The 16,349-nt window shown below is 40.1% G+C and overlaps 1 protein-coding gene across 1 annotated transcript in view; it reads right to left on the reverse strand.

The window, feature by feature from the left end:
- Nucleotides 1-107: 107 nt before the first annotated feature.
- Nucleotides 108-16,349, reverse strand: part of LDAH (lipid droplet associated hydrolase) — a 117,081-nt gene continuing 100,839 nt past the window's right edge. Inside the window, exons 6-7 of the mRNA XM_054629501.2 lie at nt 15,581-15,663; nt 108-3,179 (exon numbers count right to left, since the gene is read on the reverse strand). Of these exons, the coding sequence (XP_054485476.1) occupies nt 2,988-3,179; nt 15,581-15,663 (275 nt within the window). The 3' untranslated portion in view covers nt 108-2,987. The remainder of the gene's footprint in view (nt 3,180-15,580; nt 15,664-16,349) is intronic.

The following is a 16,349-nucleotide window of genomic DNA, read 5'->3' on the forward strand; positions in this document are numbered from 1 at the left end:
TGCATGTGAAATTTGGGGTCTGGAAAGTATTTTTGTAGATTTTGTATGCATGAAGTAATAAAAGAGCTGAACTAGAACTAAACAAGTTACCAAAACAAAGACTCAAGTTACATTTTACCATAAATTTCTTTATTTTTGTTATTGGAGCTGTGTACTTTTATTAAAAGGTATCGATCTAGCAAAACACTTGCACATGAGTCAAAGTCACTGCACTAGCAGGGTTACATGTGTGGTGAGAATCAAGCACAGATGTGGATGACAGTGAGTAGGTGCTACAGCTTACAGTCAATATATTTGTGATAGGTTTTCCAAGAATTCTTAAATAGTCTAAAATAGGCAAAAACCACACTGTGTTTTCATGGTAAATTGGCACATTTGGACCACAAGCATTTTTGACACTCTTTGCCTGGGGTGACAATGAACACCACGGGCTTCTGAGGAGCTGGATTCTCACTGTGTGGGATCTGCTCCTCTCAGGAAATACAGCTGTGGAAAGTAGGCCCGTGTGTTTTAGCAATGAACAGAGTAGCAAATTTTCAGATCTTTGCCTTACAGTAACAGCTTCTAGGCAGAAGGTAGCAATTGAATCAATATGGTTTTTATTTTTAATACTAGAGAAAATTCTTTTAAGAAAATTGTAAGGCATTCTTCTGCAGTAGATCTGGTCATCACTGACCAGACCTAATCTCAGTTTAGGTCTTAATGCAATTTGGATTTAGTATAATGGATTAACTTTTGTATAAAAGGCATACACAAGTCAAGTACAAGTATTGCTAAATTAATTCCTCATACAAAGTATACGCATAATGCACTGTAAACAACTGCTTCTCGTAGGTGCTTCAGTTTCCAGGCTGTAGTAGCTGCTTGTCATCTTTGGTTAATGCAAGAATCTGTCTGGTCTCAGGAGATCCACTACAACAGCTGAACTCCCACAAACCGAGTCTTTGTCCATTCCCTGACTCCACATACTTCAAAGAACAAATGTTTTGTCCAACCACACCAATGTGCAAACCTAAACAACCAAGTGAGCTGTGGTTTTTATGCTGCTGACATACAGACAGGTGCACATGTACATATATGTGTACATTAAAGTATCTCCACCTATGGGCACGTCCTCCCTGGCTCTGCCCCAGGGAAAACCTCAGCCAGCAGATGCAGGGAGCATCTGCCACAAGGCCATCCAGCTGGGATGATCCCAACATCTGGGGACTATCACACACACACACACAACTATGGATTTCTACAGTGAGCACAAAGATTGTTTTGATCATGACTGAATATGGACCTGTAAAGATGGAAAGTCCCATGACTCTCCAATAGGCAGAATCAGTTGCATGGGCAAAGTCTCTTCACTTTGAAAGTGTCTGGTTCCTCCCCACACTGCTGAAACTGTGCTCCCAGCATTCCTGCCCCACTCATCATGGCCATTTCATTATGTGGCAGTGTAATTGGAAAAACCACTGGCTAGTCTCAAAAGCTAAACCAGTTTCTGATACAGAGAAGGTCACTTAAATCCAGTGTCAGTCTGCAGGTTTGAAAACTAGTCCCAGATATCCAGGAACTGAACTCTATTACAAGTTGCTCTAAATATTAGTGAAAGGTTCAAGGCTAATTTAGAGAGCAGTGGAAGGGGTGTGCATAATTGTGTAAGAAAACAAAGCAACTAACTGATCTTTTTGCATCACAGAGAACATTCTCCAATACCATTCTCACACGTATCAAAACTGGTAATAAATCATGTAAGTTAGATACTCAGTGCATCATCTAAATTCATCTTTTTGCAAGGACAGGACCTCCCCTGACTACTCTGTAGTGTTTTGCTTATTTATAAATGTCTTTATGAACTCTACAGGGAGACTTTTTCACAGGTTCATGGCTAGAAAGCTTTTCCTGATTACACTTGGCTCTGTTCCCCTTACTTGCAATATTTTCATTTCTAGCTATTCCCTGCAACTTCTTTTGTTATCACAACTGGTAGGAGGCTTTTTTCTTTTTTTTTTTTTTCCATCTGTAAAGGAAAGGGTTCACCAAATGTGAGGAACAGGGAACTTGTCAGCACCATGCAAGGGTCTGGTTCTCCACAGTAACATTCATGCCATGTCATGGATGCAGCCATGGCACAGTAACAGATGTTTTCTGATGGTGAACGTACCTAATTTGTGGCTTGGCAGAAAATTTCATACTTCAGTCCTTAGAGCAAAGAACTGAAATTTAGACATGCATCAAAAGTGGTTCAATTCTTTAAAGTTGCTGAGCAAGCACTGTTCTCATGGACTTCATTAGGAGTGCTAGGCCACCTAGAAGTTGTTATACATGGATTCTGCGATCCTTTTAACTTTTAAATACTGGCATTTTTGACCAGTGTACTTTCCCTTCTCTACAGTCAACTGAAAAATGAAACACTTGGCCATGTTCCAGGTAAGAGATCCTTATATATTCCCTTACTGAGCAGCCACAGATACCTTACAGCATTTCTAATACCCTGAGGAGTCCTGGCAGTGCCCCAAACCCATGGTGAGACTTGGAAAAACTGCACACCTGATCTCCACATCTTCCCTGAACTCATCCCAAACTCAGCCTGACCACCAACCCCCTGAGACCCAGAGGAGACAAGGTCAGGGCTGCCCAGGACCCATTGCCAGGACCCACCCACATGCTGACACTTCTGCAGCAGAGAGTGGGGTGGTAGCAGCTCAGGTACAGTTGTGTCAGCATTGTCTAGAATGCCAGCAGTCAATAAATATTCCACCCTTTACCATGTCTTCCAGAGTCCTGAAGACTCAGGATGAAACTACATAAGCACTGAGTCAATAAAACTATACTTTGGACCAGTAAGTCTCTCTTTAACTTTCTCTGAAACATCTCAATAGAAAACAAGCCATAATCTATAGTAAACAGAAAAAAAATAAGACAGACTCTCTCACAAAAAAAATTTACACGTTCACAAAATAATTACTTCTTTTTCTTGTTGATCACTGAATTAGTGTTTATAATTTGGTCAGATCATCCTGTAGCCAGTCTGTGATCATGGCAGCCATCTCCTTGCTGGCATCGAGCACGAAGGCGTGGCGGAGCCCCTTCTCACAGAGCCGGATGTCCCCGTCTGGAAAATCCATTTTGATCTCGTCGTAGTAGTGCTGTGGACACCAGCTGTCTCCAGTTCCATAGTAAAAAATCAGCTAGGAAGAAAAGCATATCAAATAATCAGTGTGGAATGTTACTGATGGAGCAACCAATGCAATAGTTTGGAAAGAAGTAACGCATCAAATCCTGAGATACACTGTGAGGAATAGCAGACTGGTACTTCTTGGCTGTTTCCAGGTCTGCATGTATGATGAAGACAATTAAATGCTCTGCAAAACTGTGGAACACAATACAGGTTTAACTCTGAAAACAGAAATCTGCTGATGAAAGCCTGGCTGACTTAGTAAATTTCTTATTATGGCTCAAAACATTGACTTGTCCATGAAGTCCACCCCCCCAAGCAGCCCAGCTGTTGTGTTTTTCATAGCTGTTAGCAGTTTTCTATGTTAGCTTTCCAGCTATTTTAAAAAAGCAATGACAAGGCACATCTTCACCTATATTAGGTTGCTCAAATCCTCATCCAACCTGATCTTAAATGTTTTCAGGTCTGGGGCATCTCCACCACCTCTCTGGGCACCCTGTGCCAGTGTCTCAGCACCCTCATTGTGAAAACACTTCCTACCCACAGCCAGTCTGAATTGATCTGCTTTCAGTTTAAAACCAATGCCCTTTGTCCTATTGCAACAGGCCTTGCGAAAAATTTTCTTACATTCTTGATTTTCTTACAGGTCCCTTTAGGTACTGGAAGGTGCTCCAAAGTCTCCTGGAGCCTTCCCTTCTCCAGGCTGAACTGTCCCAACTCTCTGTCTTACCCTTGTGAAGCCTGTGTGGAGTGCAGGCACCTCCCAGAGACCAGCAAACAACTTTCTTCTGGGTTGTAACATGGAACTAAAATTCTGCCAAAGTCCATTTTGTTTTGATCTTGCCCAAATAACCTTGGCCAATGACATACATGAAGCAGGTGCTACCTGTCCTAGAGCCCACCTAAACATGAAAGTTGTAAATTCCAGGAAAATGCCATCTTCAGGGAGTGACTTTTCTCTCTGTTAGAAGCAGTGAATGTCACATTTCCCCATGTCATCGTTTCTCCTCATTTCAGCTCAACTTTGCCTGCTATAGCTATGCTTTTTAATTTCTATAAAGTATATGAGGGGAAAGTAGTTTTCTGGGAGAGAGTAAAAGCCTATGGATTTCAGACTGTACAAGGACAAGATTAATGGGGAGCACTCTTCATACTAAAATGTTTGAATGCAGGTACCAGAAGGATGCTGATTGCTCAACACATCACACACAGCTTGGCCCAATTCCATTATTCACATTTGTTTCATATTTCATTTCTGTACTTTGGTGAATAATTGAGCAATGCTAACATAAATTAGGGGACAAGAAGTTTTCCTTTCATCACAAATATCTTCAATTCCATCATTTTGTAGCCATGTGGAATATAAATAAATGGACCCACTGGGGTAGAGGTGGGCTAAGAGCCCAGACTGCATTTCACAAACTATTACAAGGTTTTGTCTAACTCACTTTTCTCTTGCTAAAGTTTGCCCAAATCTTGTACATTATTGACTATTGGCTGTATCCAAAATATAGTATCTCAGTAGCACAGACACCAAGCCCAGTTATACTTCTATTTCTGTGCAAAACATAGAACATAAACCATCCCATATTAACAAACATTATTGGTTTCCTTTGTCACTCACTACTTGCTGAAAACAAGGTGTGTGTTGCTTGCTCTAGCAGAAAATTTCTTTTGATCTTGCCTTCAATTACAAGATATCACACTAGCAAAAGTTCTTCACAAAAGCTAATGTAAAATGTCCAGATGCATTCAGGCCTTTTGGAAGCAAAACATCTGACCAAATTATTTTTAACCCTGGGCTCCATTACCAAAAGATACAGAACTAAAGATTATGAAACTGAGGAGGAAAAAAAGCAATGGAGAAGCTCCAATTTAATGGAGTAGTCCTTGAAATGGTTATATTTTTTGAAAGGCAAATTAGAGACTCATCACACAATCATTTAGAAAAAGATGAAAAGCCATTTACACTTACAAAGGTGGATGAAATACTTGGCTTAGTCTGCATGGACTGTGAAATGGGCTGTTCTCCAGGTAGGGTTGTAAACTTGAGAACTCACAGATTTGAAAATGCCTAAATAGAAGATTTATGTGCATTCTTAGCTTGCCCCTGGTATATTTGCATTACAGTTTAATCTTTCACTGCATGATCCAAAGGATCCTTGATTCACTCAATCCACTGACAGGATGATATTCAGCTGATGAGCTGCTATTTGATAGTATTTTTCATTTTAAATTCTGTGTGCGGTCTGGGGATTTATTTACTACATATTTCATGGTTTACAGACAGGATTTATTTTCTTTATGCTCTGCATTCCTCTGGCATGCACTACTACAGGATTCACATGCTCACATTTATTAATTTAGTTTTGCAACACCTTAGTGGCAATTTTTATCTTCATTTTGCAGGTGGGGAGCACAGAAATTAATGTCAAACTACATTTATTAATATGAAAGCATGTAGTGTAGAGTGAAACACCTCAAGCTGGTTTTCCAGAGTGTGCAGCATTACACAGTATCGACTGTACTCAAAGAACAGCATTCCTGGACTGCTTTTGCAGGTGTTCTGAAACACAGTTTATCTGTCTGTAATACACATTTCAAGGTCTTAAATGAGATATTCAGAAAAATGAGAACAAACTGTGACTATCTATGAAAAATATTGATGACTTCACCAAGAGCCTATTCTCTTCAAATTTTAGGTGCCTTTACCATCAACTTAGTCCCTTTTATTTCAATAGGCATTTTACCCCTTCTGCCACAGATGAGGCTGGACATCCTGCTGTCTCCTCCATTACACACCTCTTTTGGTTAATGAAAGAAGAAAAAGGAAAATGGATGTTTAAATGAAAGATCAGTGCTGCATACTTACACAAAAGGTGTCTGAATTGAGGTCAGTGCTCCCCAGCTGTGAAATGCTTGGTAATGCAGCTGGTTTTAGCAGAACCTGTGTGTACAGTCTGCTGGGCTTTGAGGAGGTAAACCAAACCTCAGCTATTTCACATGTGGCACCTACAAGTACTGCCAACAGTGTCAACACCTCTAGATTTGCTGCTTTAGGCCTCTGTTCCTTAAGGTCATGGTGTAATTGAAAGAAGCAGCACTGTCAGCTTCTGGCCAGAGAAGCATGGGACACCTTCCTCCTGCTGTCACACTGGAGGCATCCAGCACAGAAATTAATGATTTAGTTTGAAAATCTATGGTGTGTTTTTGAAGCAAACATCCAGTTTGTCCATATTTACCATACTTTGGTTACCATACTCTGGACCACATGGAGTCCTTCCAACTGAAACTGAAGATGCTCTTCAGGATCACACTTAAAAACCTCCAGTCACCAATGGACATTTAGTCAAGTGTTGGTACCTCAGGACCTGGAACACCAGGTCCTCACTACTCACTATCCATCTCTACAAATTCTCTTATCTTGTTCTGCTTCTGTTCTCAAGGCAAACATAGTAAATGGCATCTGCTGAGAACAAGAACAATAAGATTTTGGAAATTTAGGTTCCATTCCAAGCAGAAAAGGGCAGAACTTTTACCAACTACTGGTCTTGTTGTCCAGTCATTTGCTCACTTTTTACAGGTGACTTTCTGAAACCCTTTCTGGTCTCAAGACTGCCCTACACCGCCTTTGGTTCTTTATTTTATTTTTATTCTCCATATGTCATTATTTCCAATTGGTAATACTTCTGCTTCTAGTTCTAGTCCCCCATTCTTGCCCTGAAAAGTCCAGATTTTAGTCTCCTGGGTCCTTCATCTCATTTTGAGTCCCAACTTCAACCCTAGTTGTTTTTTCTAGAGCCTCTACTCCCAGCACTGTTCCTCAAGCATCTCTCAGAGTAGCAGTTGTTCCTGTCAGCAGGGCTGGGTTCAGTTCAGCATAAAAACATCTTATGTACAGGTGACTGTACTGTGGCATTTACATGTGTACCAGGCATCCCAATTTCCATCACATATTCAGGAAAAATGACCTTGCTTGGGTAGTTCCAATCCATCACCTCTTATAGCACCAGAAGCTTGCCTTTGGCCAAACAAACAGAGCCTTTGGTTCTTCCTGCCTCCTCCTCCTCTCTGTTTACTGCTCCCTCACTAGTTACCTCTTCACTAGCTCAGCATCTGTCTCCTCTACACTGGAATGAGAAGCTTCCCTCTCCAAGCTAGGAATTGCTACCATGAGAAAACAGTGCATTTTCCCCAAGCTTTTGCAGACATTGTAGAATCCTTTGGACTGAAACAGAACCAGTCAAGGTAGGACAGATGTGTGTCATACATGCAACTAAGTAAGGTTTGGGTCTGTTATAATCAACTAAGAACAGTTTTTAAACAAGATTTGGGGAACTTGATGGTGCAGTTATTTTGCCTGCTTATTTCATGCGCAGGTGTTGGTGTGTGCACTCTCCCCATGTGCTCACACCTGCACATCCAAAACTTTAACAGAAGTGGTTTTTAATTTCAAATTCTTCCTTATTACTGGATTATGAGAAAGAGCAAGACTGCAACCAAGGTGTAAATTTTCAGTGATCCAGATGTTGGTACAGGGCCTAGGAAACCTGACAGCTACTTGACTGCCATTTATGAGATTGACCATCTCCTTTTGAATAACAAAATGTATCTGTTCTTTGCCTGTGTCACACACAGACAAGAAATACACAGATTTTAAAATGTCCCCCTCTTTCCTAATACATTTAAGCAGCACAATTTTAGATATATTTAAATGAAAGTTTCCAGAATCCATCTTCCCATTTAATTTTAACACCAGGAGCTTTGCTATTGCAGCAGGCAGGCAGGAATAATTAACAAACCATGTGTAACCAGAGGCACATGGGATCTCCATTAATGTAGGGAACACTGGCATGCACTATATGGCCTGCATGGATCTGTAAAATGCATATTTTCCTGTGGATGGTGGATGGCTGTAAAGACAGCCTGAGTCAGCACAACCACTGCACCAGCAATGGAAAGCTGCTGCCAATCTAAGCATTCAGAAATGATGAGTCAGGCCCCCAAAATAATTAGACTAGATTAAAAATAAACAGATTTGCAAAACAATAAATAGGAAGTTCTTTCTGGTTTTGCTGTGGGCTTAAACTTCCCAATATTTGCATTTTTTAAACTTTTCTGCCATGAGGGTGGGAGGATTATCTTTTATTCTTTTTCAATATTGAATGGTGAGACTTCCAGGTATTCCTGACTCAGAAGGGAAATGGCACCTACCACTGGACATGACAAAGACTTTATGATTCCTGATGCAATATCCTGCTTGCTATGAGTGACTAAAACATGTCCTCCTTCAGGATCTGCTGATCCTGAAGGCACAGTGAAGGGGACGTGGGCTGTCTTTGCCAGCCATTTCAATGCTGCATTTGAAATAGTTATGCAATTTCTAAACTCCAAATAGCTTTAAAATAACAGCAGTATTCTTAGATGATGATTTATCATTAAATGGCTCAGAAGTATTTTCAGCCTTAGCTTCTGTAAAATAAAACACAAGTCCAAAAAGTGTTCTGTCAGCCTCATACCCTGTAATATGGTATTTGTACTCTGACACTGCACAATGATGGCAGCTGCTAAGTAAACATCAGAAGAATCTGAGATTTGTATCAACAGGATGTTTACATTTTAAAGAGTTTCTAAGAAAATAATAAAGATTTCCTGCAGTTGACTCCATTGGCACTTGTTATAATATGTATGACAGTTCACAGAAGTACAAATTACAGAGAGATTTCTTTTCTGCCTCTTCTGTAACTGTCAAAGACCAGCACTGAAAAAAACCAAAAAAAGTTAAAAGATATTAATTGAATTTTTTTTATTTCTCTGGAATTTGGTACATGTTATAACAAATTTAGGATCTTATTACATGGGCAGGCACCACTCCAGCTGATGGCCAAAAGTGAAGGACTGATCTCTGTGGATATAAAGGAGTGGCATATATGCAACAGCAGGACTGCCCCAGTGTCCTTGCTGAAATCCTTGTCTCTGATACATTCACATTTTATCAGTATTACTCCCACATGCATTCACTGGCTGCTCCAGCAGCTTCTCTCTGGATGACATCTCTCAACAGTAACCAGTTTTATTTGTTCTTGGATGAAAACTAGTTTAAAAGGCATTATCCCAGAATTAATTTCAGTTTCAACCAAGGTTTATAGAAAATTACTTAGCTTCTCTGGAATTATGAAAGTGTCTCCACCTTATCCTGCCAAAAGAATAGGGGAACAGACTGGTTTGGGACATACTTTTTTAAAATTTGCTTCAGTTGTACTTTGGCTTCTGGGAATTCAAAGAGCTGGCATTGCCTTAGGAAGCCCTAAATGCTTTGGGATATGGTTCTCTGAGATACCATCTCTTTCCCTCGTGATGCTGCCATGGTTGAGATCAGCCAGTTTGATGGCAAGGTCCTGGGGAACTTGCTTCTCAGCTTGTTTCATCAGAACTGGGTTTTCTCAGCTTTCCAAGAGCAGTGTGAAACCCAATGTTTTCAGTTGGACTGTTTGGAGAAAAGGCAGTTGACAATCTGGGGTCCTGATGCTCTTTTTAAATACCCACCTGTAGGACTTGCAGTGAAGGTGTAATGGGTAGTTCAAGTGCTTGTGCTGAATTTATTTAACATAATGGTGGCCAGTGTTGTTAAGCCAACATAAATAAAAAAAAACAAAACAGTTTCCCTGTCTGGAAAGGAGGTGAAGAAACATTTTACTATCAGAAAAATTAGGATGCAATCCCTTAGATAGGGCCTGATGTAGTGGCTATTTTGCATGTGATTCCAGGTGTCTGAGGGCTCTCCCCAGTAAGAATATTCAAGTATTCTCACACAGTTTTCATGCCTTTATCGATGCTGAGACTTGGTAAATCAGCAAAGGGAAAAGGGCTTCTCTAACTCTGCTGCAGTTTATTATCAACACTACTGGCTGCTCTGCACAAAGACCCATGAGATCAACAGAGACCACTTTTATTTCCACTTTCTCACAGATAATGATGGGTGAAACTCAATGCAAAGTAAAACTGTGCTTTTAAAAAGGATGCACAGGATTTATCAACAAATCAGAGTGATTAACTTATTTATATTATCTATGTTACTTTTAAAGACTTAAAAGCATTTTGAGGATATATATTTAGATGTGTCAGGAACATGAACATCTCAGAAGTCAAGTCTGTATAAATACAAAAATAAAAACAAACAGACCTGAAACCCCTATTTAAGCAATACTACTGCTGGGACAGATTCTTCCAACTGTATTTACTGCAAACAGTTTTTCCCTCTGAGTATCAGCCTGACATAGTCTACATTCAGTAGGACTTAATGTAAGTCAAATGTCTCCTGCACCAGCAGGATCAGAATCTGGCTGTAAAAGGCAATGCTCCCCAGTAGGAAGCACTGCAAAGGAGAACTAAGAAATAAAGGGGTAGTAAGGGGTTGATGGTAACTTTTAAATATTCTTCAGAAGGCTGGGGAAAGGATGCTATCTTTGCTCACTGTGTGCAGCACACACCTTATACCCACCCCAAACATTTTGGAAATTCTTGTCATCACTTCTTTACTAGAATACCACACATTACAAATGATGGTAACAGGCACTCAGTTACAGAGTAAATTAAACATCACAGGTAAGTATATAGTGCTACACTGACTTTTTAAAATGCTCACTGGGATCCTTTTCCACCAAGGAGAGAAGCTGCTGATCCCTGATTAGGCATTCTGGGCACTTCAAAGAAAAGCTGGTTCTTCTGGTTAAATGACACAGACACCAAAATCCCCAAGCAGATGTGCAACTTCCCTGGCTTCAACTCTGCACCTCCAGGGAGTGCAAGCCAAAAAGGATGTGAGACCAGCCAAAAAAAGAGGTGTTCTTGGCTAGAGAGAACACTTTGCACCTATTCAGAAAGAGTGTTTGAAAGGTTTTTCACAAATGTAGGCAAGCACCTCACTCATGCTGTGGGCAGGCAAAGTATTTGTAACAATTTTTTGTAAAAAATTTTGTAACAATTTTTTAAGCACTACCTTCAGATCACGCTCCTGTCACTGTGAATCACTACTAACCCACATGGATGTCCACAGAGACTCAAACAAAAAGACTGGGCAACATCAAAACAGTTGCTTCAGGGGTCAAAATAGTTCTTGGTTGCTTAGTTAAAAAAAATTCTCTAGCAAGGACAGTTTTGCAAAAGAAAAGCCTAGCACTTCTCTGTGGAGAGGAAATACTTAATTCTTCAGCCTTTATTCTAAATCTCTGCATGTCACAGTTTAGTTGATACTTCTGGAGAACATATTATCTACGGTATCATTGGCGTGATATAAACTTGCACTGCTTTAAATTCTAAATACACCATTGGAATAAGCACAAAGTAGTAAACATAGACTTCATTAATTCAATTTTTTCAAAACTGTATTTCTTCCCCACTTAATCATCTATAAGGTCTATAAGCCACCTACAATACAAAGTTCCACAGTTTGAGTGAAAATAGGTTAATGTGTTGATAAATTTCCAGTTTGTAACTTTCTTATCAGACAACAGGTTGGGTTTTTTCATCTTTGTATCTCTACTTCAGATGTTTCCTGTCTTTTTCCTTATGCAACTGCTACACCAGACCACTGGCAAAAAGCTCAAGGAACATATAAATGTTTTTGGACTAACATGTCAACCAGAAGAATCCTGATTTGCAGTTGGAGGAGATAGTTTATGATCTTAAAAAATTATGAACCACTACAAAAGTTCACTGATTCAAAAATTGCTGAAGCCTGTGGAAGCTCTTCAATGGATTTAAAAGGGCTTTGGAGCAGATCCTACATTTTAAAATAGGACTATTGTGTATTACACATGGACTAATGAGCCAGATACATCTCTCAATAAACACAAAATCTGAGGGGTGATTATTTTAAGAGGGGTTCCTCTGTAAGCACCTAGTTTTACCCTTTCATGCAATTATCTTCTTGATTTATATAAGGTTATATTTATTATAACAGGTTTATATGCTTAGAAAAAGACTCAATAAGGCTGTCTTAAAAGAGAGCAATAAACAGGACCCAATGCAAACTTAAAAAGCTAAGTTCTGTAGATAATCTCTATAAGGAAAAATCATTGTCCATTCCAGGCATGCTAGTGAATGCCCAATACATCCATTTTCCTCTGCCTTTTAAATTTTTTTATTCTGTTTGTAAAAGCTTCATGATGCCTAGCATTGATCCATCTTTTAAGAACATGGAATTACACCCACTTCCTTTTGTGCAGGAATTCAATAAACTTCCTCTAGTTCAGTAGTATCTTTGCCTCCAGCTTCTGTTAGGAAAGGGAGTTGGTGTTATTACAGTGAAAGAACACAGGTAGCTCAGCTTAGACATGATCAGCTAATAATTAACCTCCAGGTCTGAGGAAATCTTTTATCAGTATCCCTTACCTTATTTGTTTGGATTTTCTGGTTTATCACAACCCCCCATGTCACTGCAATATGAAGCTCAAACTCCTGTACATCCATGTACTGCTTGATCTGGACAAATAGATTTACACAATATTTCAAAGGCTCTATCATATATTACTTTGTTAGAAGACAGGTCTCCATCCTCCTCATACAGTTCCACTGCTATCTAATGTGCACAAGTCCTGACTTTAAAAGAGTTTAAGTGAAAAACCTCACTTAACTATCCAAACAATATTCCAGCCCCCATTCTTTCAACATAAATCCAAGCAATTAACTTTGTTACACTAAGAATCTGCAGTCTGGTGATAAAATTTCTCCTGGTCCCTAGCTAGTATTAATTATAGTTAAACATGGACATGGAAAGATTGGAATAATTTTGTGTCTCTTCTTTCAGATCACAGAATGCAAATAAGATCCAGAAATAACTTTTCTATTCCACAGCAGCTGGCAAAGTCAGGTGTTAAGATTGGCTTTTACCATATGATCACAGAGACTACTAAACAGTATAAATTTTTTGAAGTAACAGCTTGCCAGTTCTATAGCAACTTGGACTATAGTTCCTGTTTTTATAAACTTCCAACCTTTATAAGTTAAGCCCATTTTTATTGTCAATACTCTTCAAATTTAACATGATGCCAACTGAAAATTTTTCCCTTAATTCTTACATTCCCAGAAATTACTAGAAGATGAAAAAAGAGAAGCATTTAGCTTCACTTTAAGACTTGCTTTTTCTTCAGTTAGCTAACTTTTACAAGCTTGCTTCAGCTTTTTGTTTTCTTGAGTATGTTTGCCACACATGTATGAGGACACAGAAAAATCAATAAAAGAAAGTTAACACAGGTTTAAACCAGCTCCTGCCTGCCAAGGCCACGCTTAGGTTGACAGAGTCAACAAAAGCACAGATGGAGCAGACTAGGACACCTGCAAACTTTACTGTTAGCTGTGGGCCTTCATTCAGTACAAGAAATCAGAATTTTTGTAATGTGAGGCATCTGATTGACCACCTGAAGTCACTGGAGCTGCAGCTGATTGTCACCACCACTGTCCCACCCAACAAAGCATTCCTGCTTAACTTCAAGCACGTGTGCTAGTGATAAACATTTCCTCAAGCACCTGGAGTCCTGCTCCTGCACTCTTTGTAGCCTGGCCAGCACAGGGACCTGCAGTCCCACCCTTCAGGGCACTGACAGCCTCACCAGCCCTGCCTGGCCCCAGCCCACACCTCCTGCGCAGGGCTCCCGGGTCTCCAGCTCTGTCCTTCTTTAGTCCCAAGCTATGCTGTGGAGTGACTCCAGCCCTGGCCCTGTGTCCCAGACCAACATCAGATCTACACTGTACACAGCTTGACACCTGGATGGCTCCCACCTTGCAGCCTCCCTTCTACCATGTCTTTGGTAATCCCTCCTGGATAGACTCTGGACCCACGTTGTAGCCTTGTCTCCACTCCTGTCTCTGCCCCTGTCCCCTTTTGCTCCTGACTGGATTCTCTGGAGGGATGCTGGACCTGTTACATTGCTTTGCCTTGTCTGGGTCAGTTGATAGACCCTGCTCCTGTGCTCTGCTCAGGTGCTGTGGGACTGCATCCTGCTTGGAGAGGGCACTGCCTGCCTGTGTGGGGTCAGCCTTGGCTCATCCTTCAGGGAACAGGCAGACCCTCCAGCTCCCTGACACTCAGAGGAGTGATTCAGTCAATAAAATCAACCATTTTCCTTGAATTCACTGGGCTTTGGATCAACCCATGGAAAGCTTTTTAAAGACAATGGGAGTATTTGCAGTCTGCAAGGTGAGCCCTTCAGTCTCTTCTCTGAGATTCCCCACAAAGTGCAGAACTTTGAGTGCTCTGCAACAAAAATGAGAAAGCCCAGGCATGCCAGGTACAGTGCATGGATCCCTGTTAATGTGTGCTACTTCAACTCCTTTAAAGTATGAACATACCTTTCAAAGTGCAGAGAAGGCAAATGGACTAACTAAAAAATAAATATTTTCAGCCACAAAAAGAAAGACTGTTTTATGAAATGAACTTTATACCGTTTCTATTTAAAAGGCATGGAGTAATTTTAGGACCTCTGTCCTAAAAATCTAGGACCTCTGTCCTAGAAAACTCCTCTCTGAGGAAAATCTCTTCCAGTGCAAAGTGCTAGAATCATTCTTCCAGCAAAAAGACAGGGATGATACAGAAAACTGTAGAGAAGGAAAGGAACACAGTAGAAAATGTTACCCTGATTATCTACTTTCACAGGGGCTATCACAATAGAAGTTTATTAAATGTGACAGTTTTCTGGCTCATAACCCATTTGGAATTGTCTGACCACGGTCACATTTTAAATTATTTCAGCCTCCAAAACATGGTGACCACAGGGTGACCACATCAGAACTCCAATTAGAACAGTTCTTGGCCTGTGCCAACTCTTGAACCATGACTGGGAAAATGCGATTGGTGCAGATAAGAACTTTACAGAATCTCTTTCAACAATAAATCCATACAGACAAGAAAGCTCAGTGTGAGAAAGGTCCCTGAAATGAATTAATTCACCTGTAGAGTAGTAGCTCCAGCCTCTGAGGAATTTCCCTTATGTTACAGTCCAATGGGTGAAAGGGTGGAGCCATAATTTTGCTGACTCCTCTCTGTTCAATTCTGAAGCCATGAAGATTGAGCCAGGAGAATCCCATGATAATAACTGACACCCCACCTGTGTGATCAGAACCCAGGTAACTACAGGCCCCACTGGGAGCCACACCTCATGTCCAGCCAGAACACAGACTGCTTCTCCTCCAGCAAGGAAAACAAACCAGATGGGTTGGTACATCTGATAGTGATGAATGCTACATCTACAAAGGTGTGGATCAACGCGTTTTAAGAATCAGTGATCCCTTTAATGGAATGACGCTCACAAAAAAGCAGAATCAAGCCTGCTGAAATTATGGTTTTGCATAAATATAACTGTGTGTAACACCTCATGCATGTGGGCTTCCTTTGAAAACTGAGGATTAAACAGTTACCTTCTTTAAATTTTGCTTTATGGTTGTACTGTCTCTTTCCACCACCTTCATCATTTCTTGGCTTGCCATGTACAAGATGTTGGCTACAGAAAAAGAAACAGGGAATAATGTAAATACATAGCAAAACTGTTAAAAAGTACAATACATACACAACTCTGCAAAAAACCAGAACAACTCGAGCAGTCATCGTCTTGACAATCCCATGGAAAATAATGCCACGGGCAGAAAGAGAAGAGTTTATCTCACCTAACAATTAAAAAGGCATACAGACTGAATTAACTCACCACCTATTAATTAATTCCATAATTAATGAAGAGGGAAAGGATTTTTCAATTGTATCTCAATCCATCTATCCTACAGACTTCTAGATCAGCCCAGGGTGATGACTTTCTCTCCTGACCAGAGAAAGAACTCTAATGATAGCTTTCATTACATGCTTTTAGAAAAGTAAAGGTCAGCATGAAAATCCCATATGGAGGGTTTTCAAGACTGGATTTTAAATACAAAACATACATTACAAGGCATTATTAATCAGTAGATGATTAAAATATTGACATATCATTATGCAAGTCATTCGAACATTCAACACAAAAAAGTAAAAAAAACAATGGCAGCTACAAATATGTGGTTGTCCTTCATAAAATTGATGGCACGTGTCCAATCAAGACTGGACTGGACACCAAATGTCTAAGTCTTAGCTCTCTGGAATGTAAAGTATTAAAAATAGCTTAGTGCAATTTATTTTGAGTTGATCTGCAAGACACTGTTT

The sequence above is a fragment of the Agelaius phoeniceus genome, chromosome 3 (genome assembly GCF_051311805.1).
Source record: "Agelaius phoeniceus isolate bAgePho1 chromosome 3, bAgePho1.hap1, whole genome shotgun sequence".
NCBI classification, from domain to species: Eukaryota; Metazoa; Chordata; class Aves; order Passeriformes; family Icteridae; genus Agelaius; species Agelaius phoeniceus.